The 27,079-nt window shown below is 42.8% G+C and overlaps 1 protein-coding gene across 1 annotated transcript in view; it reads left to right on the forward strand.

The window, feature by feature from the left end:
* Positions 1 to 24,680, forward strand: part of LOC139625669 (guanine nucleotide exchange factor VAV3) — a 92,189-nt gene extending 67,509 nt beyond the window's left edge. Inside the window, exons 17-27 of the mRNA XM_071485841.1 lie at positions 707 to 798; positions 2,732 to 2,754; positions 3,835 to 3,853; positions 6,244 to 6,374; positions 8,837 to 8,902; positions 9,509 to 9,543; positions 9,644 to 9,760; positions 12,314 to 12,401; positions 13,047 to 13,176; positions 19,272 to 19,423; positions 20,736 to 24,680. Coding sequence (XP_071341942.1) covers positions 707 to 798; positions 2,732 to 2,754; positions 3,835 to 3,853; positions 6,244 to 6,374; positions 8,837 to 8,902; positions 9,509 to 9,543; positions 9,644 to 9,760; positions 12,314 to 12,401; positions 13,047 to 13,176; positions 19,272 to 19,423; positions 20,736 to 20,780 — 898 coding nt within the window. The 3' untranslated portion in view covers positions 20,781 to 24,680. The remainder of the gene's footprint in view (positions 1 to 706; positions 799 to 2,731; positions 2,755 to 3,834; positions 3,854 to 6,243; positions 6,375 to 8,836; positions 8,903 to 9,508; positions 9,544 to 9,643; positions 9,761 to 12,313; positions 12,402 to 13,046; positions 13,177 to 19,271; positions 19,424 to 20,735) is intronic.
* Positions 24,681 to 27,079: the final 2,399 nt, after the last annotated feature.

Genomic DNA, 27,079 nt, shown 5'->3' on the forward strand with positions numbered 1-27,079 from the left:
TGCTTCTATTTTCTTGATTATTTCTCAGGTTTTACTGTAAGCAGCCATTGTTCATTTGGACTTTTTCATTGTGGCTACTCTCCCACAGCTCTTTGTTTGCAGCACTTGTAGAGGACATGTGATTAAAGACGACAATGAAGCTGAAATTCAACCTCTTATCTAACAGGCACACTGTGATTGTCAGATGTGTTTCACACACGTTAAGTTAAGTTTAACAATCACTTGGAAGAAAAGTGTTTTAATCGTCCACTCTGTCTGTTATCAGGCTTTCATCTAAGGAAAATGTATGAATTGCAGTATTTCCTTTCATGTGACTGTAATAAAGGTGGTGTCCTGGTTGGCTGAAAAGAGTGAGATGCACTGTTTCTGACTCTGTCCTCCAACACACACACTGTAGTTCTGAACTGGGCAAAAAGCCGACATTATACCTGCACATTATCTCAGAGAGGTTAAACAGACAATTAGCACTGGATTTGAATTCAGTCCAGGACCTGGAAGGATTTATCTATAGTGAACAGAACCAAGTCCACAACCACAGATGAAATGTCAAAGGATCACCCAAGTGATTAGAGTTCATTCAGAGGTTCATCCAGGTTTACTGTTACACTGCCCCTCAACATGCAGCTTTCCAATTGTGGAAGGTCTCTGCATTGACGTGTTGCTGCCACTGTTCATGTGACGTCTTTCCCTGTTGTTCTGTCTGCAGGGGAACCTTTTACCAGGGCTACCTGTGCTCCAAGTGTGGTCTCGGTGCCCATAAAGAATGCCTGGGCCGCTTTGGCTGCTGTGGAAAAACAGGTAACACACCACTGCTATACACAGAAATATAACCTAGTTTAGTCTTCAGAGCTGTGACACAGCCTCATATCAGTCACATCCATTCTGCAACAAACCTGCACTTCCCTTCATCACAGAGACATGAAATCTAATCGTATAAACACAACTGCACTTTTATAGCAGTGTGAACATAATGGTGCATAAAACCTGATGTATGAGTGTCTCGTATGAGTTATTATGGGTATGAGGGGGAACTGTGGCACCATGATTTAGAAAAACTGCACAGAGACATTCTGAAAAGGAAGGGGGGAAAAAAGAAATGAACTGTGGGAATCAGGAGGTTTGCTCTAAATAGATAAGAACTGGATACGTGCTCTTATTTCTGCAGACCAAGGTCACCCATGTATTCGATCAGAATTGCAGATATTTATTCAGAAGCTCCCACACCTCCCTGGGTGGTTTTGACAATTCAGAACACCTTAAAGGCAATGTCACTCTGCACCGTTGCACCGATCCCCAAAGCTTAATAGCAGTTTTACTGAGGAGTTCTAAGAAACTACTGACTTTTTTATTATGCCCCTGTTGTGTGTCTGTCACTCAGCTCCCTGTGCAGGAGCACTGACAGCTCTGGAAGAAATGGAGGGAAAACTTCAGACATGTAGAATGAAAAGGGGGGCTTCAGAAACCAGCTCTGCATGTCCTCCTGTGTGTGTGTGTGTGTGTGAGTGACAGAGAGAGAATGAAGAGGTGAGAAAACTAAAGTCATACTTTTTGTTTGTGAAAGTTCTCTTAGGTCTTACAAGTGCAAGTGATGTGACATATAGCACTAAACCTCTGCATAATGATGTTAAACTGAGCAGGTTTTACTGTCACAGCCTGGACACACTGTACCCATAACACTGCGTGTCACAGCTGCGTGTGTGTTTGTATTCCCCATGGCAAGCTGCCAGCTCCTGTTGGACCTGGCATCTGTCGTGGTGCTATCAGGTCGCAGAGGCAATAACGCCACTGCCAGGCCCACCTGGGCACAGCGTGTACCTGAGTAGATTTGGGCGACACCGGCAGCAGGAGAGCACAGAGTTGTGAAGAGCAGGATGTCGGTTTTACCCCCCCCGTTACTCCACACAGTATCCATCCTCTGCCGAAACAGGAAGATGTGTTATTTTATTATATGTTATTTTAAGAAGTCTCAAATCTGAGACTTAGCCTGAATAAAAGCTACTCACTTATTTTAATAGGTGACATTTTTATTTGTTACTTCCTCCATGGTTGCACAACTTTGTACTGATTTAAAGCTGAGAAAGCTGGCACCACAGTGCACCAGTTGGGCTGCACTATCACAGCATCACAGTGCAGGTTTATGTGTGTGTGTGTATGTGTGTGTGTCAGAGATAAGCTGTTGTTTACCTGCATTTGTCTCTGTTATCAGCTCCCTCTCTGTGCGCTTGTGTAACAGGTCAAAGTTCACTGCTGAGAGGTGTGTGTGTGTGTTTGTACAGGTACTGTATGGATGGTGCATATATTTGTGGCTTTCTACCAGCTCGTGTGTGTGTGTGTGTGTGTGTGTGTGTGTGTGTGTGTGAGTATGCAGGTATGCGTGTGGCTTTGTAATTGCTCTGTTTGTACAGGTACAGGCATATGTGTGTGTGTGTGTGGCTAGGTGTGTGTTTGTGTGTGTCTAGGGGGTGTAACCCATCCCTCAGGGAGCCAATGAAAGAAACTGGTGGAGCAAAAACCTCAGGTCTGCCCCCCTCCCTCTCCCCCCCCCGCCTCGTTACCTCCTCTATCCCTGCTGTCAGGTGTTGGCAGCGCAGCAAAACAAAGCGAACCACGGTCAGACACGAGCGTCCGCCTTCTCCACTAATGAGGGAGTGTTGCTTTGTACCAACGAGTTTGTGTTTGCGTGCACCCGCTAACCCATCATTCACTATGCCTGTTCTCAAACTTCTTTCAGATCCTGGCTCCGTCAGAACTCAGGTGAGCTGCTGTGTGTGTGTGTGTGTGTGTGTGTGTGTGTGTGTGTGTGTGTGTGTGTGTGTGTGTGTGCGGTGATGTGTATACTGTCTGTCTGTGTCTTCAGTTTGCCTCTTCTCCAAAGCTTTGCTGCACTTTGAAAACTGCTCTCTCCTGCAGCTGTTTGCTGAGGAGGCTCCGGTTGACTCCTGGCTGCAGCCACCTGATGCCAGAAATGAGGCTGTTTTTGTAGTTGTCTCTGCTGTTTCTGAAACTGCTGTGTGCTTCACAGCTGCTGCATCCCCAAACTGGAAATTAGACTGAGCTTACAACAATTTACCAAAGTTGTATGTCAACAAGTGATTTATGCAAAGAGCCCATCTCATCAGCAAAAACACAAAGCTGGGGTAAAAGGTAGAAGTGCTATTGCCCTAAGTTTATTTCTGGTGTCAGGTGCTGTATTGTAACCAATCAAAAGGGTTTATTTGCACAAAATGTGTTAAACAGAAAGTCAAAATGAAAAGTCCAAACTTTTCTTAAAACAGCAGAAACTTGATCTGCTCCGATGCCACTCTCATGAAAAGTGTGAATGAATACATTGTGTTGTACCATTGTTATTACTGGAAGAAGCAGTGGTGCTATTATTTGTGGAGGCATGCAATAGGAAGCACTAAATCCTCTCATTTACTGGGAGTATTTTTACATCATTAAAGAACAAAAAATTATCTGCAAAAATATCTGTGTTTGCAAATTAAAAAAAACAAAACATTAGTTTCTGTGCAGTCTCCACAAACATAGTTCGGACGTTCAGTCAGTGCCAGTGTCAGTGGGTTTCATGGTCTGTACTGTCCTCCATGCCAGACTTTCTGCATTTTGGGAATGGGGATGGGGTGTCTGTCCACAGCATAAGGTTGTGCATTTGAAAATATTCACATCACGGCAACAGAACAGAAACAATAGAATTGATTAAATTTGTATGTTTAAAACCATGCACTTTCTCTATGGCAGTGATTTTCTTTTATGTGCAACTGTATGTGCACGTGTGTTTGTGTGTGCATGCCCACGCCTGTGTCTGAGTGTCACTTTCTCTGTGTATTTTTTCAGGGCAAAGCTCGAGATCCAGGTGAGAGATTCACAACACAACACCACATCAGACCTCCTCCCACCCTGCACACTTCGTCTCCTCTGTTGTCTCTTTTCTCTCACTGTCACTGTTCATGCGCCAAGCGACTGCTGCTCCTAACACAAGCTACCACACTCATGTCACATGGCATCCTGTGTCAGCTTAAAAAAACACTAATTTCCCCTGAGAAAAGGGAAAAAATGTGACCAGTTGTGGAATTGGTATTTTTTCTGACACTTTTACACTTCTTCTGTCACTTAACACAACTGTCTAATTAGCTAAATATTATAATTATGATGATCTTAAGAAATACTTCAACTATGACACCTGCTTGGGGCTTTAACTAACACCTTCACAGAGCTGAAGGTGACGCTTACGTCTTCACATCTCCCGCCTTGTTTGACTGTGTTTTTCTATGAAACAGTGACATTTTGTCTGATTGTGTACATTCCCTGTTTTAACCCTCCACACATGCCCTGATGTGAGCAGATCAAACAGGAACAGTGTTAAATTTTCCTGCATCAGGTCATCTGTCAGGATCTGCAGCAGGTTTACATGAGCTGCAGCTGTGATGGAGTCGTATTTTCTTTTCCTGGTATCAGAGGTAACCTCTGACTGAGAGGGGACGGCTTACCTGGTAGCGATTAACTGGTTTTATCATTGCAGCTGAGACTCAATCTGTGACTATGAAAGGCTCCTGTAAACAATTTAAGATGAATAAAGCAGAGTGCATACAGTAGCTAGGTTACTGTGAGGGTGTAGTAAATGTAGTTCTCCTCCTTTGCTTTCTGTCTCTCAGTCTTTCTCCAAGAGAATATGACAAACATACAGCATGGCTGTGTGTGTGTGTGTGTGTGTGTGTGTGTGTGTATATGTGTGTGTGTGTGGCTACAGTACACCAAAGGCCTTTAATCTCTCATAAACCTGGCTTCACCACTCATTTCTCCACCCCTCCATCCATTATGCTGCAGAAAATCATTTCTGACTGAAGATGCATTAAAATCAATAGGTATTTGATTGCCCCAGCTCTTGGCGTTTCATAATGTTTCAGCACTGCTCTCTTTGTCTGTTTTCAAAGGTGCGCTAACACATGGCTTGTCCTTGAGTGGATAGGAATTTATGCTCCCAAGACTCAATTCTCCATGGCCCCGTGTCTTTAGAAGTCCTATTCAGGCAGGCCAGCACATGTCAGGCTGCCTCAGTGCTACAGTGCTGGAACAGACCCTGACAGAGAAGCAAGGCAGATATAGATGTATTAGCTTCACTACAGTGCTGTTGACTTCTCCATTATTTGCCTTTAACTTCACCTTTCTCTTCAAGCCCTCACTTAAATTTCCTTTTCTCTCATTGTTTTCCTGCACAGCACTATCACCACACACTACAGAGAAATCTATGCACAATTCATTTGATTGAGTTGTGCATATGAGATATGAAGCCAGTATTTGTTTGGCATGGGTTGGTGCTTCATAACAGATGTATTATGATTTCATTTCAGTGATTTCTTGGTGAATAATGGGATGTTGAAAATCAGATCGAGGTCATTCCTGCAAACAAGTTCAGCTTGATTAAAATGCACTTCCTTTAGTGTCAGTGCAAACTCTTACTGTGATGTGATGTACTACCTGTGGAGCAGGAGCTTTCCATCTGACCTTATATTAATACTGTGAGCCTGAGTGTAAAGAAGAAAAGGGAGGATGATGATGTATTGCTCTGCATCAAAGAAAATACAATGACCAAACATAGTAGACTGAAAAACAACAGAGGCTTAGTTCTTTATTGTGACTGTGATTAGTTTTCATTAAATCTCAACAGATTGGTTTTCCTTATCAGTTCCCTGAAGAGGCCTGAACACAAGCAGCAGCTGATGGTCTCTCCAGCCTGACTCTGGTTAACAGATAAAGGCTTGTTATCTGTGGTATGATAATGAATAATGGATCCAAATGATTGAAGGGCAGCACACAGGTGACAGGGGGTGTGTCTGTGTGTGTGCACACAGGTGTACTCCCTCCCATTACTGCCTGTAATGTTTAGTAGAGCAAAGACACATGCTGAGCTAAATCAGGCTTTCAGTTCAAATAAATTCACTTCATATCAAACCTGAAATATAAAGTGAGTAGATATTTACAAAGAAAACAGAACAATCATCCATAACACGCACAAATTAATATCCAAGAATATTGGCCCTAATCGCTTCACGCAGCTGTCTAATAGGCTGTATATTATAATGATGACACCTTATAATAATGACACTATGCTGCATATGAACTAAGACAAGGATCAGGTCTGTGAAATGATGTTTATGGTAAATGCTGCAGACTGACCAGAGCAGAAACATGTGCTCAGACTGTGGCTCTCACTGTTAGCAGACACTAACCCTGTCCCTCTCACAGGTCTGCCCAAGATGCTGGTGATCAGGAACTACTTTGGTGTGCCGAGCCCCACTTCTGGTCCAGCACTCAGCATCCAGACGGGTGACATCATTGAATTAATCTGCGCCGACCTTCACAGCCCCTGGTGGCAGGTCAGAGGTCACGCTATGTCTTCATCACATCTTTTACAACACTAACAAATGGAGAGGCTGAGTCTAAAGCTCCCACCTCCTCCACTGTCCGTCGGTCTGACCCTCATCCTGACCTGCTCTTCTATCACAGACTCACTATGATGTGTTGCTGTTGCTTCATAAGTCACATCAGACACAGTCAGTGTAGTTTTTATTTGATGAAATGGTGTCAACTTCCTCATCAGCTGAAGTCATACTGTAAGTGTGAGTCTGATGTAAACATTTCTCATTAACAAGCTGCATGTAACAGTGGAATTCTTAGTAACCTGTCTACACCCACAGATGATTTCACAAAGCACAGCACTTCTTATGAGGAAGTCAAGCTCCTGCAAACGGGAAATGTTTGTTTGGATTGTGCAGTTGTTGTGATGTGACAGAGACATGATTTAATCCTCACAGATGAGCTGTTCTCTGGAAATATGATGAGTGGTTCTAGCCGCCACACACTGTGTGCGTGAGAGAATGAAAGTCATCATAATAATTGTATTAAGATTATACAACTGCATTGATGTGAACTCCTGTTGTGTTGTAAACAGATATGTAACAAGGAAACCAACAAATCTCACAATATTTTATACAAAACAGATAAAAAATTCAATGATCCCTGTGTAGAAGCTGAACCGGAGGCAGCGATAGCCCTACACTCAGCAAACATTCAATATCCATCTCCTTTGTAGCCAGCAGACCAGAATCATTTCTGTTCTGGGGTGCGTGACAAATAGAATCGATTGCCATAATTTCATTTCATTCAGCAGTAGCCATCTGTTCACTCTGTCAATGTTACCAGCTATAATGATCATCACACTCTTAGCAAGGGGGCAACAGAGAGCGCTGATAACATGTCCTGAGGTAGCTGGGGTGCAACGGGTGAGCACCACCAAACCAACAAAATGGGCTTAAAATGGGCGAGTGGTGTGCGACTCGTGGCTCTGACATCGTGGCTCAATCCCTCATTTACTATTTCCTGTAATCTAACACAGTATGAGACACCCCCCCACCCCCACCCCCCAGATCATCCACATTTTACATTTTAAAAAGCATTTATGGTTTTTAAGTCAAATAGGCTACACGTGAAGTCCATGTCCAAAATACCAGCCCTTATTTTTCTAACAGAAAAAATCCTTCAATCCCAAACACTGATAGTGTTTGCTAGCTGACCACTGTTGTGCTATCACAGAATCAATCTACAGGCTGAGAGAAAAACAAACACAAGGCCAGTTACTGTTACAATGTTTAAATAGTCAGTGGCGGTATCCATGCTGCGTGAAGACACACACACACACACACACACACACACACACACACACTCAGTGTGATCCTCTGCCCACGAGCTGCTCTGAAAGCATGCACCGTGCTCTCTGGCCTCATAATTGGCACAAATCAGTGCATTTTTATTCATGTGAATTTGTTTCTTTCATTATTTCATGTTTCCTTAGGCTGTGCTGGTCTCACATGGGGCTACGAGATTAGCCTCAGGTCATGAGTCCTGTATTAAGGTTACAGGTAATTTACAGAGCTGAGCTTTGTTGCAAGATTCTTTATAGAAAAGAAAAAAAAATCTTTCAGTATGTATGTATGTATGATACATGGGTTGTTACATAATGTTCATTCACTCAGACCACTGCATTTCATTCGGACCAGGACACATAAAGAGGCAGAAACTGTGTGCAGGGAAATGTTTAGACAGAAAGCAGGTACAGTGAGGATTACAGGCTCAGTGTTTGTGGTGAAACAGCAACAGTTTGTCTTTGTGTGAGCTCAAAGACAAACGCTGCACAGTTGCACTCAGGCATGTAGAAAACTGGAGTGTGACATATGTGCATTTTACATTTACAGTACTGAAAACTCACACAGGACACCTTCAATACACACTGAGCAAATATACTCAGGACCTGGAAGAGTGAAGCAAACAGTTTGAAATTAAATTTCAATACAATGTAGGACTGTGTTTATTTAAGAGACTGTTATTTTTTCATTTCCTCTGGAGAAAACACAAAAACCGGTCACCTCTGAGGAGGAACTGTAATGATACATCTGCACAAAACCATGGTTTCTTCCCAGCCATGGAATACATGACTGAATTATTGCTCCATATAAAGACAGACTAAAACAGCATCATCAACCCACAATGGCTGAGCCCCAGTCAGAAAGAGATAACTACACTACGGCCTCCAGACAACCCCTGTTTATATGGACCGAGCCTCCCCAGTGTTGATAAATCAAGACGCTGAGCTTAAAGAGTCGTCACCATGGGAGGAATAAGGAAGTCCTCCTCTTTCTCTCTTCCTGCCAGCCATTATTTCAACAATATTTAACTAGGGCTGTAAATTTGCTCTGCTCTGTGTTGCAAGCTAATTGTTCCTGAATTATGGAGACGGAGTCAGCCAGATGTACATAACACAATTATCTCTCTGTGGTTTCAGGGCAAAATCCTGTCGAAGAAAGAGGTTGGCTTCTTTCCAAGCGATGCTGTGAAGCCGTGCCCATGTGTAAGCAGCATTTCCTCCTAGTTCTCTGCTGCATTAGGCCCTGGAGGAGCAGCTAGTAGTGGGCCTCATGCAGTTCCCAGCAGCTCAGTGACATGGTGGATTTCTGAGGAGGGATGAGAGGAAAAACAGTGTTATGTTGTGAGCAGCAAGAGCTTGGCTGGTCTTATGAGAAGCTAATGGTTCAATAAGAAGCCAAGAACAAAAGCAAATCTTATGAGGAGCAAGCACCTGAAGAGGAGAGCTTAGGGGAGAGATGGTGTGTCTCTCCTTTACTGAGTGAAATATAAAAGCACACAAGCACTTGTATCAAGTGCTTGTGTGCTTTTATATATATCCTGTCCTCACCACTGTTCTGTTTGATAAAATGAAATTCAGACTCTGTCCGGCTGCTTTTCGATTATGATGCATGACTGTAATCACCATGTCTACAGTGTTGTAAAGATAAGAGGAGCATTTAGCTGCTTTATTGAGGTTGTACTGTGTAAAAGCAGCTGTTCTGGAGCCAGGGAGCTGGAGCTGAGCATGAGACTTTACTGCAGGGCTGAAAATCACATTAAATAACAAACAACAAAAACAATATCACATGTCCACTTCTCTGTGCTGCAGGTCCCGAAGCCCGTCGATTACTCCTCTCAACCTTGGTATGTTCACCAAACAGAGTGTCTTCAACACAAAGGTGACAGATTGAGTCAAGATCAGAGATTTCAGGTGCTCAGGCTCCTTGTGTGTGCTGGGTTGCAGGTTTGCGGGGCCCATGGAGAGGCTCCAGGCAGAGGCAGAGCTCATCAACAGGGTTAACAGCACCTACCTGGTCCGCCATCGCAGCAGAGAGTACACAGAGTACGCCATCAGCATAAAGTGAGTCACCTCTTTATACCACGCCACAGGCCTTTGTGCTGTGTGTTCATACACAGTGCGAGTGCGACCTTTAGAGCATATACTTTAAATAATGAATTTCCCTAAAGAAGAAATAAGTTGACTTTAGATGAACCAGAAACAAAATTCATCTGGTGAAAAATGTTTTAATTTCAAGACAAGAAAACAGAGTCAGAGTAGATGTTTATTGAGTGAGAGGTTGTGTGTCTGTCTTCAGCTTTCATCAGAGTTTACTGTTTACAGGACAGTTTCTCTGCTACATTCATCAGGTGCCTTCAGCCAAACCACAGTATTGAGCAGATGTGACTCCCACACATACGGCACTGTTGGCCTGACCCGGTCATAGTTCCTCTGCAGGATGACGTGCTCCCCCTGTGAGGCTGAGCCTGTGGTTAACCACAGTGATGTGTGTGAAACTGACCAAACCAGATGGGAGTCATGCTCAGACACATTCATTCATTGTGACCTGACCTCAGACCCACAGCAACTCTCTTAGCAGTTCATCATTAGATACATGCAGGTATTTTGATCTTGGTAATGAGGCATAAACAAAAAACGATTTCAGCCCCCCAGTGTTTGAGACTTATCTCTGTGCTCAAGATAAATGGCGTCAGTGTAAACACAGGCAGTGAAAAAATAACCCAGTCCCATCTCTGAGCTGGAACACTTTCCCTTCATGAGGAGGAGGCAGTGGAAACACTCCTTGAAACTTAATTTAACTCATTTTTCAGCATCCCCCTCCCTCACAGACGGGACTGTTTCAGTGCCTTCGAGTTCCCCCTGTGCTGAAGTCTTAATTGCTGGCATCACACAGACGTGAGCTGTGAACAGAGCAGAGCATGACTGTTCAGGGTTGTTAAAACCTGCCCATGAAAGAGAGACACTAAGTAGAAAGAGAGGCCTTCGGAACTGTGGGATCAACATATAAAAATTATTGCTCACAAATGGAAATGTTTCCCTCAGCAGTACAGGCAGACGTTTGATGATTGTGTCCAAACAGCCACAGATCTGTACAAATAAAGCTCAGCCTTTGAACTTCGTGTGTTACTCAAACTGGAGGCATCTTCCTGTGTAGCTCTAGCCACACAGCAGAGAGTACATCTGACTCTGAAATCCTTCAACCTAACACTGTTTAAAATCTTGAAATAAGTTTGTTGAGGTCTCAGGATTTTCACATCAGGTTCTCAGTTTTCAGATGGAGAACTTTCAGACGCTGTAGTGTCTCCTCCATGTCAAACTGTTGCATTTTGTCAGGAAAGAGAAAAGTTCTTTGTTGTCTTGCCAAGAGTGAGATGAGTGTGTGAACACCACTGTCATGGCTGAAAACAGGAGGAAACAGCTACTGCTAGCAGCTCTCAGCTCACTAGTTAACACATTATAGCTCATTTGTTTGATTAGAGGTTTATGGACGTGGCTGATCTGGTGACCAGCTGTCATTACTGTACTCTAGTTTTTGAACTCCTGAGTTTCAGAAGTGCTGCTAGGCTTCAGACTGAGCTGCACTAGCTTCCCCCAGTGTTTATGCTAAGCTAAGCTAACCAGCTGCTGGCTGTAGCTTCATACTCTCTGGACAGAAGTGAGAGTGGTGTCAATCCTCTCATCTAACACTCAGCAAGAAGTTGAATGAAAAGGATATTTCCAAAAACTGCTCCTCTAACATTGATTGGGCTGGATGGTGACTGTGCAAACAGGGTTCACATCCAGAGTCCTGTATGTGGTGGTGCAGGGTCAGGAAAGACGGTGGTTTTGGTTAAACCACCACTGAACTTTTTCTGTATTAAACCAGGATCTCTCCTGAATCTTAACCCCGTGTTGTGAGAGTCTGAACAGAGGCAGAAAACAGCTGAATAAAGCTACAGGTGGAGACTTTTCTGCAGCATCAGCTGTTTTATTAGGCCACTACATTTTAACAACATTCGCTCCTGATCATGATTCAGTCTGCAAAATGTATTTGCTGTTGTAAATGAGCTGGATATAAACGTGACCTGTAGCAGACATGGTAGCTTCACAAGTCCAGCTCTGCTTCTAATAACCAAGACCCAACCCAGGACCAGAGTCAGGCTGGGAGTCCAGACTGGATTCACTGTAACTGGGTCAGGTAAAGCCTGCAGAGAGAGAGCAGTGTTGATACATTGAAGCCACATGATGTGAAGGATTTGAAAGTGAATCAGAATAATTTGATAATTGTATAAAGAACACAGGAACAGGAAGAAGCTGACGACTATAGTCGGCTCACTGTTGGATAATCACACTCTGTGAATGACGTGGGAGATTTCTGTTCACTCTGGCCACAGCTCCTCAGCCCCACACCTCCATCAGCAACACAAGTATGGGGCCTGCGATAGGGTGGGGGCGTTAGGGGGCACATTTGCACATTTTCTCCTGACCACCCATCATTCACATGTCGCACACCTTTGGGACACCTTTGCATTACACCGACTGCCATGCTCTCCACGGGGGCCAGGGGCCAGCCACCGATCGATGGCGGTGATCAGAGAGGGAAATTACACTCATAACTTATTCAATGGCTCACAGGTACAACAACGACGTGAAGCACATAAAGATCCTGACCAAGGAGGGCTGCTTCTACATCGCAGAGAACAAGAAGTTCAGGAGCATATTAGTGAGTCTGTTTTACTTTTCAAATTCCACCACTGCAACTCATAAATAAATCATCGTGTTCGCTTAATGAAGTGTCAAAACCTGAATTTTATTTTAGCTGTGTGCACAAAAATAGCCATGATTAGAGATGTGTTTATACTGGCCTGAGGGCCTCAGCATTATAGATGAGTCCAGTGCGTATTGGAAAGGTTCACCAGTTTTATTTATGCCAGGACTGGATTTTCTCTATCTCAGATTTGCTAAAAACATGTTTTTGAGTGTAATATTTGAATATCAATGTGTGTCAAAACACTTTTTAAAACATTTAGTTTTAAATGCATTTTACAGAGTCCGATCTAAATCTGTGTGGAATGTGGAAGTATATTAACTCAAATCTATAGTAACATTTCAGCACATGACTTTTTTTTTCCTTTTGCATTCAGAATATGTTTAATCTCCAGCAGGTTAAAAGCAGCAGATACTGTGGTAATAATAAGATTCAGACTCTTCAGGATTTTACAGTTTATTCATGAAACACAAGAGCTGAAAGAGCAATGTGTCCATTTACAAATGTGACAACTGTGACATGCAGTGAACACTGTTTTATTGAACTGCACATCTCTGTTGACTTATTTGTACCTATGTTTGTGTGTGTGTGTGTGTGTAGGAGCTGATCGAATACTACAAGCACCACTCCCTGAGAGAAGGTTTCAGGAGTCTGGACACCACGCTGCAGTTTCCTTACCGGGAACCGGAGAACGCCGCTGTGCACCGCCTCCACCGGTCGGGTGGCAACAGTGAGTAGATCTGAAGAGTTCCTCAGAATAAATGAAATTTTAGAGGGTGTCTTTAAATTCCCATTATTATCATTGGGCCACGACATGGTTCTCCAACTAATGGTTATTTTCATTATCAAATTATCTCTTATTTGCTTTATTGATCGAGTGATAATTGTTTTGTTTAAAATGTCAGAATATTCCCAGAAACAGAGAAACAGAGAAACAGAGAACATTGGAGGAGTTGAAAACAACAAATTTTCATCATTTCTGCTTGAAAACTGATTTCAATGATTCATCTATTATCAAAACATTTCCCAGTTATATTTCGGTTGATCAACTAATCGATGACTTGATGAATGGTCTCAGCCCTATCCATACCTCAGCAGACTCTTCTGTTCATGACAGTGCAGCAGCTTGTGTGGGCTGACACATCCTCTGCTGATCAGCTCAGGTCTTGTTTAACCTGTAATGTGTGCTGTTACTGGCTCTGCTGATTCTCACAACTCACAACTCTCACTCTGCTTTAATTCACTGGGGATCATCTCCACAGCCTTTAAAGAGCTGTGCAGCTATTTGTTGTTAAATACGGTTCATTCTGCTCTGATGTCAATTGTTTTTGACTCAGCTGTCAGACGGAGGGTGGAGAATCCACTCAGCACCTTATTAGATTTGATAAATGCTCTCTGGACGTTTACTGAAGATCAAATTCATTTGAGTTTAAGGGGGGTGAGATAATCTGAACCTCAGTGGGTTAGTTACAGTCAGGACCATTTATAATCTGACTCACAGGCTAATCTACTGCACAGCAAATCAAAAACATTTGATTAACATTTAAATTTAAAGTTTCATTTTCACTAAAGAAGCACCTGATATGAGGCGACTTTTACTGGAGAATTGACACATGGACAAGTTTGCAACTGATTTTTTTTTTTTTTTTTTTTTGATTGTAACTTTAGATTAGATGTTTTATAAATGAACTGCTCATTATTACATGTGTATGTCATAGACTGTGTATAAAAATGGACGTACACTCCAGGCTTGAAAAGTGAAGCCAATGCTGAAGAGCCTTAAACCTGCATTCTATCTAATGACCATCGGGGGCAACGCCACTGGTTGTAAAAAGAAGTCTGATTGTATTGAAGTCTATGGGAAAATGTCTCTACTTCTCACTTGATTTATTGCCTCAGTAAACATTTTCCTGATAAGTTTATGGCCTTAGTCTCTAGTTTCAAGTCTTCTTCAATACAACATGATTGTCCATGACAATCAGGATAGAGCACAGAGCAGGTCAGATTAAAAACTGCAGTATTACTGAACCATCAGTCCAGTCACTGGAAACAGAAGCTCAGCAGCAGAATATTGTCATATTCCAGTTTCCAGCTCATCTTGCCTCAAACATCATTTTACACTTTGAAAAGCTCAAAATATTTGAGCAGTAGCAGAAGTTGTGGGAGACTCTGTTGGCGTGGATGTTGTGCTGTGTTCTCGAGGTGAATGTGATTTTTTACCTGTGTAAAAACGAGCTGTTTGTTCAGGTTTGAAGAAATCTGACGACACCTCAAAACAAAGCAGCTTTTGTCACCAACACTTTGAGCAGCAGCTGATCATTATTTATGCATGCAGATGCTGCTCCCTCTAAACTCTGCCATTCTGTCAGTCATTACCCTCTAACCTGGCTCCTCTCAGTATTCAGGTGTTAGAGATGTTATTTATCAGGGCTGGATGAGAGAGAACACCAGGTCCAGTGAGATCTTCTTCCTGTCTCACCTGGAGTGGACAGGTGTGGGATGTGTAACGTTGAGCAGAGATTTTAATGGGTTTAAAGTGAAGCAACAGATGAAACTGTACTGTGAAATTGCCTCCTTGTCAGGAGTGAATATAGACAACACTCTAGTTTTATAGTGTAATATAGTGATGAAAATGTGTTTTTATGTACCAAAGTTTATTTTTGGGAAAAGATATTCAGTAATAATAACCTTTGTTTATTGGCTTGGCTGATCATGTCTCATGAGAACAAGTTTGAAAAACTGCCGAGAGCTTTAAAGACTCACATTTGATTGTCTGCCACCTCCAAAGAGAAAGTGCTGTTTGGCCTGTAAAACATCCACAGGCTGAATGATTCAAGCAGTGCCAGAAGAGGAAGGTATTAAAGCCAGTGTGTGAGCCAGGCCACGCAGCACTGCCGCAGCACTGCCCATCAGTTGGCTAATGGAAGATGTATGACTTCTCACAATCTGTGGCAAAATGAGGTTTCATTTGAACCTTGTCTGCTGCTGCTGGAAAAAAGTCCCGGCCTGCTGACGAGCAGGTGCCAAGCAGGAGGAAAGTGAACAGATTGTGCAGAGCTGCTTGGTTGTTGTAGAGGAGGCTTGTTGTTCAAACTCTGCGTCACAACACAAGTGGAGACAGCTCCAGTCCAGATCTGTTTAGTTCTGGTTTGTGCTCCTCTGTCTTGCAGGCAGCCTCCTCCTGGTGTGCACACTTTCTCTGTTTCACTTTTAAATGACTCTTTTGAACTTTTGTTTTGATTTCCATCCTGCTCGAGCTCTGCTGGACGACTGCTAATTAACATGTAGGCTTTGTTTGATGTCTTGTGGACAGTTTTGCAGAAAGCAGAAGTGTTTAATTGATCATTTTCAACCAGTACATTAACTACGATAGCTACAAACAGAACTGATACATGTTTGTGGAGCAGTCTGAGCTGACTGTATGTGTTCACTTGGCCTTAGTCAGCCCTCACATTGTGTATTCTGCTGCAGTCCACAAATCAGATTTTGCAAAAATGAAGCATGTAAAATGCAGCTGGTGTTTTGGTGGCTGTTTGAAGTGGAAGGCAATCGCTCTTCATATTGCTCATACCTAGACACCATTAGGGGTTGCTGAGCTGTCTCTCAGTGCGCTGATTAGTATTCATTTTAAAAACCACTGGAGCTCTGCTCTTCTTACAGAATATCAATAACCCAGGCCTGTTGACTAGCCGGCAGTATTGTTGGGAGCGGCACATTTTTCAAAAAGTTTGGGCATTTATCTGTTTCTGTGGGGATTAGATTTTCTATTCCCAGTGGCTGAAGTGTAGTCCTCTGTGCAGGGGCGGGGTGAGGAACTTTTCAATGGGGTGTTTGTAGTTGTTTGACTTGCCAACAGGAAATGTCAACAGTCACTTCATACAGAAGCCAGAGGTAACCTCTCTGATTTCTGACACCTGCCTCTATACTGTGTTCTGTGTGATGGAGAGCAGAGCACATTCGTCCCCACGTCAGGTTTCCATCAGTTTCCTTCACCCCAGTTCAACTTTTATGGATAGACTCACTGGCACCCTTTAGGCCATCCTTCAGTCTATACTATGAAGTAACACTACTGAGTGTAGCATCAGCATTTTCTCATTTGCTGTGTCGACCTATAAAAATAACAGTGGACTCCATAAAGACCGAGGTACAAATACTGTCAGGGTTGAAAGTTCTGTTTCTGAGATCGAGGCACTATCTCTGGCAGCGGTAGATGGTGCTGGAGCGGGATCAATGCCTGTCGCTTCTTTCTGTCTCTGCCAGTAGAAATACTGGAAGACAGAGGGAAATACAAATGCAGTGGGCCTGAGGTGGGTTATTTCTCAGGCTGTTTGCAGGGTGAAGGCACAGTTACGCTTTCTAAAGCAGAGAAATCTGCAATGGTGACATCGTGAGCTTGAGACAAAACTACATATAATAGCAACAAGGCTGCCATAGGAAAGTACTGTGATGAAAGAATATGAAGTAAGGCAGCGTCACTGATCAGCTGGTCTGTCAGGAAGAGTGAAGGAGATGTGGAGCTGCAGTTGTGGCTGTATCACAGCTGGATGATTGTCTTTATGAATATGAAAGTGGACATCTATTCCTTATGCCGTAACTGCATGTGTCTGCCTATTAAATGCACAAGTGAAGATGTCGCCCTCCATTACTGATGCTGACATCCTTTTGTCATCACTTCATGTTTCAACTGGTGTGTCAGTCTTTCAGTTTAGTCTCCAAGCTTTTAAAGTTTCATACCAGCTGATTGATTGTCTTTCAATCCTGGAAATTCTGACCTTTAGACATCGAGTGATTCCTGTAGTTTTTGTGAAACACAAGCGTTGAAATATGATTTAAAGCTACTGTGTCTGATCCCTCATGTTTAGAAAAATTGATTTCCACATTAGGCTGATCAGTATAAAGAGTTTGTGGGGTACAGATGAATCAGCCACTGAACATCAGTGGGAGAGCTGCTACTCAAGCTCCTCCTGTGCCTGTCCTCATTCATTCTTTATCAAACTGCGACTGTGATCTTTTCTACCTCTGAAAAAAGCTCAGAATTAGTATTTTTAAAAACCTGTTTTATTTTTTCTCCTTTGCTTCTCTCTCTTCCTACCATCCCCCCATCCCTGGCCTCTCCCCTCTCACATCTCTGCTCCCTGCCTGGCCTGCCCTGCCATAGCCCCATTGCTCTGCGGCCTCTCTTTTGTAACTCCTGCCGGCTACAGCTTTGTTCCTCCCTCCTCTGCTCCCTTCTGGTCAGGTACAGGTATCGCTTCTCTCTCTGCCTGTTCTCTGTATTTCTTTCTCTTTCCTTTCATGTTGAAGGTGCTCAGCATGCTGGCTGTAGCTCAGTACATTCTCATCATCGCCTGAATCTCTGCCTTTACATCTGTCATCTTGCTTCCCATCGCACCATCTCACCTCCTGCATAGTCGTGTGCACATACATGTCATGTCCTGTGTGGAGAATAGGGGCTGTTTATTTCAGTAATGCATGTATGTACTGTATGTGTGTTTGTGTTTGTGTGCGTACATTTTTGCATTTAAGTGCCAGTGTGTGAGGTGCCCTGCTTAGAAAAGAGTGGTGTTTGCGATGTTTTCACAGACATTTATGGCAGAGTTTGGTGTGTGTGTTTGTGTGTGCCTGTCTGTCAAAGTAAAGGTGGACGTGTCCAAAGTCCAAAGTCCTATACTAGATATTCTATCCCCGCGGCCAGGTTATAGGTCTGACATTCCATTTCCACCTGTCAGCTCAGCCCAGACCGACTTACCAGTCGGTGTGTGCAGGTGGAGGAAGCCGACAGGGTGGGATGGAGCAGTGGTAACTAGCTTACCTGCTGCACATCTGTCTGCTGTCTCCTCGACAGGACGTCTGCTCACACACTCACAGCTGTCAGAACACTCTAGCTGCACTATCTCAACTAAAGCTATAGACTACACAACCACAAGTCCCTGTAGCAGAAAAGACAGATCATTCTTGTGTATGTATAAACTGGGCTGAACGAGCTACAGTATTCCTAATACAATTTAATTGTCGAACAACAATTGCAGATCCTTTGTGAATGTAGGTGTGGCTTTCTTTTAGTCTGATGTGCATACATGGAGAAATGACCGTGGTGTTCATGCATCCTCCTGCTGATCTTAGTTACTGTGTTATTTTTGTAAAATGTAATATATAAAATCTGTTCCCAGTTTACACCATTATTAAACATGATAGTTTGGTCAGTTAATTCAGTGATGTTAGCTATGTAACCGTGGCAACTACTGGGTGTAAATATCTCCACAAAAGCAACCAGTTTAATTTAGTGATGCAGACGTCTCCACTGAGTGAAGACTTATATGGAACTGGCTAAAATCTTTATCTCAGAAGTTGCAGTGTGGGAATGACAACAGGCCATTTTGCAAGTGAAACAATCTTTACATACACAAAATATTCCTTTTTTGCCCTTATTCCAAAAAGACAATAGTCCTACAAAGCTCTTAATGTGGCTAGTGAGAATGAATCTTCCAGTATATATAACGTGCAGCCGCGCAGACGCTGATTTAGTCTATTAATAGGTCAGCTACAACCTTTTGATAAGTTTCCACATGTTTAAGGATACATGTGTTTCTCCTTCTGTCCAGAAGGGCTTTGTAGATGTCTTGCAGAGTGTTGTGCAGACAGAGCTGACCTAAACAGGCCGAGAATGACATCAGCAAGGCTACTCGCCATATCTGTATCTGTGTGTGTGTACGTATGTGAGAAAGTGCTGATGCTCAAACTGATAGTGTTTCATGTGTTTTTTTTAAACTCATAAAACTTGGATTATCTAAATCTCATCTCTTTGGTCACTTTCTCCTTCTCCAGTGTTTACTCCAAAAGTGATTGGTGTGGCGATAGCACGGTATGACTTCAGCTCGCGTGACACCCGGGAGCTCTCGCTGCAGGAGGGCGACGTGGTCAAGATCTACACAAAGTCAGGAGCCAACGGCTGGTGGAGGGGTGAGGTCAACGGCAGGGTGAGTGACCACACAGCCTCCAATCACCAAATCATATTGGAGAAGGAAAAGCCTCCTCTGAGGGCTGACACTGGCTTCCAGATTATCCACCTACAATAAAAAGCCTATAATTATAATATGTAAAACATATATGTTTACATGCAGAGAAGTTTCAGAACTTTAGTTGTTCTCATTCTGACTGTTCTCTCTCATAAATCCAGTTTTACGCAGCACTAAAAACAGGCTTTCTGAGGATGAATGATTTGGCAGATATTTTTGTCTTCAGGTACCTGGAAGGGACAATTTCAGATTTAGTCAGTTTTTTCTTTAGACTCGTCATGTGCACCTTTCCAAAATCTCTGTTTCCATATCCTCACTTGGAAGAGTGAGAGTTATTTGCTGCTCTCAAATGCAGAAATGTTTCCATCCAATACCGAGAGCGTTCTGTAATCAGCCATGCAGCACCAGAAATGCAGGGAAATATACGTATGTACTGACGCCCACTGCATTTCAGCTTGGCAGACACTGAGCGACAAACTCAGCCTGTGTTAGTGTGTGTTTGTGTGTGTGTGTGTGTGTGTGTGCATGTTGGTGTTGTGCTGTAGAAAACTAAAATCTGTGGAGTGCTGTTTGTGTATCTGTTTTTCCTTCAGCCAGGAAAAACAACTGGCACATCTGGCTGGACAAAAAGCTGGCTTGGTCGTCTTTATACCACCATCTGATCAGCTCTTATCAGAAAATATTGATATTGACACTAATAACAATAAGAGCCATGCAGCCATATTCTACATGTTTTTATAACATGTTTTACAGTTCTCCTCTCTAATGTGCTGTGATCATTTCTTAGATGTTGGTTTTTTGTTGAAATGACATTTTCCAAGTTAAAAACATTTTCACTTTCATGAAAAGATCATCACCACTCTCACATCAAACTGCTGCCAGCAGCTGGTTAGCTTAGCTTAGCATAAAGATCCTGACAAAAACTGAAGCCTTTAAAATAAATGTGCTGTTAGTGTTAAACTGAAGTTGAAGATATTTAGTCGCAGCTTTATTTGTTTTAAAAAAAAGTTGCTATTGGAGAAGATCATTACATTTCTAGAGCCATTTCCTCTTTTTAGCAAATTAACACCTCAGCAATAAGTGGCTTCATTTTATTCTAGACTTGCCACTCTAATTGTCATCTCCCAATGTTATCACGGTAACATGTGAAATATGCATTTTTTATTAAACAGCTGCTGAGAGGCATTCTGCTACATGTAGTGGCTACAGAATAAATTACAGCTGATGCTCCGTCAACCTCTGTCTGATTACTTATTCCCATCCTCCCCCTCAGGTGGGCTGGTTTCCATCCACATACGTAGAGGAGGGTGAGGAGTGAAGGTCCACCGTGGGAATTGGAGTAAGATAAGAAAAGACTGGCAGCAGTGGGGTACGCAGACTGAGCTCATAACAGTGACAGAGTGAGCGAGCGTCTGCACTGCTGCTTGCTCTAGTGTTTCGGCTTCACTCTCCTCCACGGTTGCCTACAACCGTCCCAGAGGCCTTTGGGAGAGAAGGGTGCAGTACGCTGCAGAGGCAAACATGGCCGATCATTTCAGGTCGACTCTGTGAGGCTAAGTGACTCCACCAACTAGCAGCTTGCCTGTCAGCGGGACACAAGCCCTCGCCAGACACCCCCTTCCTCCCTCTGCAACTTCATCCGTCCATCCATAATTCACCCTGCGCTCTCTTCCTCTCTCTGCCCCAGCCAGCCCCAAACTCCCACCTGTTTCTGCTTGCCAAGTCGCCATTCGCCAGTCTGTCAAAAGTTGATACCCAAATGCCACTCTTCCATCCATCCATCCATCCGTCCATCCATCCATCCATCCATCCATCCATCCATCCATCCACCCACCCCTCCCCTGTGGAAGTAGTGTCATCTGAGCTGGAAGAGACCCACACTAAGAAGCTTTCTTTCCCTTTCCTCCCCTCCTCCCTCTGAAAGGATCTCAGTCAGTTTTGACCTTGCCCATGTGTTTGTTCCACTAATGCAGGTAGTTATTGATGACTTGATGACCCAGATTCACACATCCACACCACCCACCTCTCCGCCCCTTCAGATTATGATCACCATAGACCTACTCACACAGGAGACGTAAGAGAGGGATGGCGTCAGATAGCATCGCTGCACAGTGCCAGCAATTGATCGCTGTTGTTCCTATTTTCCTCCCACCTCCTACATTCTTTATCTGCAGCCCAGCCTCTCGTCTTTAGTTGTCTTGGCTGTTAGCGATCCTCTGCTCTTATCCGTGGCAGCTCTGTCAACAGGAGCCCATTCGCTGAGGGTTTATCTTAGTGGAGGCATTAGTGTCGGGGTACAAGCCACCTGCCCCAGTAACATAAAAGAAAAGCAGATGAAACACAAAGAGCCAAACATTCTTATTCTTGTCTCTTTTTCCTCCATTGTCCATCTTGCTTTCTTTGCTTTTTCAGCATAAGCTGATTTTTTTTTTTCAGTTTCATTACCTGCAGATATGATGCACCATCTGTCTGTGTGAGGACATACACCCAGATTTGTACTTGAGCAACATTTTCACCAGATTATGCATCAAAATGTTTTAACATCATCTTCCTGGGTGTTAGTGGGGACTTAGTGTCTCCTGCTTTAACTGTTATTTCAGTCATTTTTCCTTTCAAGAATATAATTTTGGCAGAAACACTGAACATTTGCAATTTTAAAGATTTTTTTTGGCAGGAAAAACATGAAACATTGAAAAGGTATTTAAGTGTTCAACATGTCAATCCAGAAGAACTGATCAATTTTCATAAACTTCTTACATCTTCCAGCTCACAATCACCCCCCCCCTCCTGCCCACCCCGTGTACATTATGCACACTGTCTCTTTAATCCACAGTGAAAGAGGATTTTCCCACATTTGAGGGAATAAATATCTTTACAGGAAAACACACACAACACACACTGATTTATAGTCAGACAGAGTAAGACAGCAGAGTACACGCAAAGATCAAACCATGTCTGGAGGTGAGAGTGAAGGCTTGCCCAGCAGTTGGCTTTGTGCAGCGACATTTTAATCTCAGCCACAGAGAGTTTCTTTGCTATAAAACAAACTGCACGCCACACTCCCTTTTTAAAATATGTACATATTGAATTTTTTATTGAACTCACGGTTGGTGATTTCTGTTCATGCAGTGGTCAGACGGCTGCAGGCACAGGGCTCCCACAGGTCTAAATGTCACATACACTCCTTTGTTGTTCTGCTCCTCCTCAGATACTTGAACATAACACTCTGAAAATCATCCATCTCTTACCTTTTTATGGGAAACTTGGGATGATTAAACATGCAATGTACATAAAATACATTGGGGGTATGTACATAAAATACAATGATATCTGTCAGAGTTTACCATGAGGAACCATCCTCTAGTTTAGCGCTTGAGTGAAAATGTGGCGTAGTAATGTTTTTGTGAGATTTTCAGTTGAACTTTAAATACTATTCAAGCCTTCATGTGTCTAACTAGGGGACCCTGCCTCTGGAAACAGCTCACAGCACATTGTTTCCGTCCAAGAAACAACCTCCCCCCACCCCACCCCTCACCCCACCCCCCAATCATGTCTTCAATGGGTATTGTGCCAGAAGTATATGTGAATCTAACTACTGGACCGAAGGAAAGTGTCATATTTTTATATTTAGTGTTTTGCATCATGACGTCTCCCTTTTCTTTTTTTGTTCCATCAACAGTGTCATTAAGTGACCACTAGATGGAAGCATCCCAAACACATCTTCGTCTCCAAGCAGTCACCTTCAACCTGCTAAAGTTTGGAGATTACATCATCTGATTAGGAGGTGAACAGTGTGTGTAGCATCAGACTCAGACTTGTTGCTGTGAGGGTAAGAAGACGACTTAAAGATAAGTCCAAAGTATCACAGTGTACAAAAGTCAGGTTTAAACTGCAGGGAGATGGAAAATTATTTGTAAAATAGTTAATGGTCACAGTGTCTATCCTGACTTTCCTTAAAAATGAACTCATATTCCAGAAACGTCATGTCCAGTAGGAGCCCTGATGATGATGATGATTATGATGCTGATATTTGCCCTTCCCTGCTTCCTGAAATGTCTGCAGTCTCTGAGCAGTTACACATTAAATCTATAACATCTTTAGGATCTCAGAGCGAGCTGCGGTGAGGCAGTGGCACAAATGCAATCCAGCGCGAGTCCTGGGAGAACTGGGGAGGCAGAGTAGGCTTCTCTAATCGCAGACTCTGGTAATCCACTCCCGCACTCCCTCCTCCGCCCAGATGAACTCTGACAGCGGGGCCATTTACAACTGCAGGCCTTCCTCCCCTCCAACTGAGCTTCCAGATTTTTGTGTGCAGGAGGGATGGGAGGAAGGCTCAAGGGTATCTGTGATCTAATCATTACACCATCTCCTCACCTCGACGACCCGGCTGCATCCATCTCTCTGTCAGCTCCCTTCTCTCTCGCTCTATCTCACCGTGTCACTTCTCTCCCTCTCTACACTGCTCTCTTTCCCCATCTATCTTTCATCCAATCTCTGTCTTCTCCGTTTCTCTCTGTATTCTGTCCCTCATGCCGATGCTCTGCAGGCTGAAACAGGCGCTGCCATATGTTGGCGGGAGGAGAATAGAATCAGGAGAGGAAGGAGAGAGGCGTCTGACTCTATAAACAACCACAGCAAAATGAGTACTGGTTTAATTTTACCACAAATTAATAGACTGAGAGAAAGGATGCCAATTAGATAACTCACACCACTGTTATCTCCTCATACACAGTGTGTGCACAGCATAGGAACACACCGTGTAAGTGGAAAAAAGTGTTTTGATGGGATTCAGGGCTGGGCAAGTCTGAACCCAGCAGGGGTTTAGGATACAGTCTCCTCAACTGGCACGTGAGGACAGTTGTGTACGAACCTGAACAGAAACATCCCAGTTACCAATACATGAATCAATAATTTCATATAACACTTTCTTTCTGTCTGGGCTGAAAATGCATTAGAGCCTCAATCATCCACCCTCCTGTCATTCACTTTGCTGTCAGTGCCCCCTTCTTGTTTACATGCTCATTGACCGTGATGTGTTATCCCACTGAAGCCAAAGAAGTTTGCTGTACTGTCTCATAACCACGGTACCAACCGCTGTGGCCTAACTCTAAAACTGTGCAATCCTGACTGTGTAGCATTACCGTGTGTTGTTGCTGTATCATACTGTAAAATATGTACATAGCACATAATAAAGATACATATTGCTTCTTTTAATGTATTTTTGTTTCATGTCTTGCATTCCTGTGCATTTTCAACAAATCTGTTCTTCAGATGAAATCTTTAAGTATCAAAGAGAAAAAATGTAGAAACAGCTGGAGAGGAACCGTTGTAGGAAAGAATGTGACATGAGGCAGTGTCCAGAGGTCTTCGGGCAGGTACTTTAGTTTTAGTGTTTCACTTTTCAAAAAATAAACATTTATAGTAATATGTCTAACTACAGTTACTCAAGTTTTTCCACTTTCTGCTTATTTCATGACAATTCAAAAGTAGATACTCCACTACATTTAAGTAACAGCAAAAGTTAGTAGTTAATTTACAGATTAAAGACGTTAATTACTTTGAATAATTTGTATTTTTCCACAAATAGTTCAAATTATTTAACTATTTTGTTACAACTTCCCAAACTTACCTCTACTCCTTCCAGTCCAAATCTATGAGTGTGTCATTTTTCATTTCAAAAGTTTTACTGTTTCAGGTTCCTACATGACACTTATGTAAGTTGCATCTTGGACCATGATTGGTTTGTAAACTCTGTGATGTCAGAAAATCCTGCTTGTTAGCTCATGTTCAGGTCACAGAGAAACGTCAGCAGATCAATGTGAAAACAAACTGGACAAAGGTCACAGTGAAGGTCAAACATGCAGGGGAAGTAACAATCTGAAAAACATTACTATACTGTAGTATACTGTTCTATACAACTATAACCAATAGTTATGAGGAGATGGGTTAGATGCCAATAAAATAGTAATACACAAATATCTAAACTCTGCGCTCTGTGAGGAGAATGATAGTAAAACTCAACCACTGCTCTGTGCAATAACAGACAACACTCACTCATGTGAGTAGAGGCCTAATAACAAAGCAAGGCCTTCCATCCATTATCTGTACCACTTATGCAAACTGGGTCATGGGGGGGGGGGCTGGAGCCAATCACTAGGCAAGGGCGGGGTACACGGGATACCTGGACAGGACTCCAGTCCACAGTGCTGACATATAGAGACAGACAACAATTCACACCTACGGGCAATTTAGAATCTCCAATTAAACCTAATGTGTATGTCAATGGGAGGAAGCGGGAGAACCTGGAGGGAACCCACGCAGACAAGGGGAGAACATGCAAACTCCACACAGAAAGGCCCCACGCCCAGGGTTTGACCCCAGAACCTTCTTGCTGTGAGGCGACAGCGCTAACCAGTGCCCCCAAAGCAAGGGGTTAGCAAGTTAAAATGTCCCTAGATGAACAATGTCCCTTTGTTCATCTGTGTGGTGCACACATTAAATAAAACATAAAAAACAAAATTAGTTTATTAGGTTATTATTTCAATGTTTATCTTTTTTTTCTTCCTTATGTCCTCTTCAGGTATATAGTTGTATCCTTCCTTGAGGGAAATTTGAGTTCAGTCAATTAAAAGGTTGAGAGTCTTTATTTCTTTTTAGTTCAGTTAGCCATGTTTCATCTGAGAGGAGAAGCTGGTGGGTTCAAATCCATGAAGTGGCCGCACTGTGTGGCTACAGTGGTGGTAAGGTGACCTCCCGCTGCTGAAACTCCTGCAGTCCTCCTTCAGAAATCAACCATAAAAAAACAACCTGCCTGCCAAACATTTTAACTTCAGCTAATGTCAAATTATTTTTATAGTCTGCAGATGAATACCAGTCTCTTATGCTTATCTTCTAACCTTGTATCAGCATATCGCTCCCTCAAATGTTCACAAAACAGAACATGGCTATGACAAGAACATACTTTCACAACACAGTGGTTTCTGAAGCCAAATTCACAGCACGAAATCACACATCTCAAACTCTACAGAGCTGAGTCTTTATCAGCCACAATGTTTCTCTGACTGTTTTTTTCTTTAGATTTTCACTTTTAAGCTAGCAGTTAAAAAGAAAATACACATTCCTCCATAGCACATTAAAACATGGTCCTCCTAATCCTAAACCTAAAACAAATAAAATCTGAACTCGAAACTAAAGCACTTGAGTTGAATCTGTGATTTGTCTGTTCAATTTATGGGATTACACTAAACTAGACTGTATTTACTTAAGGATTAAGTATGTTGAGGATCTCAAGTTCTCCAGTTCTTTCTTTTTTTAGTGTATTTATTTATTCAATAGGGATGATGCAATTTAACATAGTTCCAGTATGGGAAACTGATGTGTTGCACTTGACTATTTTAACCTTCAAATGTCATATTCATCAAATTAAATTTGTGCTCTAATGTAACTTGACAAGCATTTAAACAATTGAACAATTCTTTTGTGACCCACTTGTGAGCTGGACTCTTTAATGTTGATAAATGAAAAAGAAACAGGCACTGGGCTTCATTGTAGTCAGTCTCATCTGTGTCAGCTCAGCTGGCACAGAAGTGGCTTTCTGGCTAAAATTAGGACCTGGTC

Source organism: Trachinotus anak, unplaced genomic scaffold (assembly GCF_046630095.1).
Source record: "Trachinotus anak isolate AG129_WGS33_773 ecotype Australia unplaced genomic scaffold, CSIRO_AGI_Tana_v1 ptg000009l, whole genome shotgun sequence".
In the NCBI taxonomy this organism is placed as follows: Eukaryota; Metazoa; Chordata; class Actinopteri; order Carangiformes; family Carangidae; genus Trachinotus; species Trachinotus anak.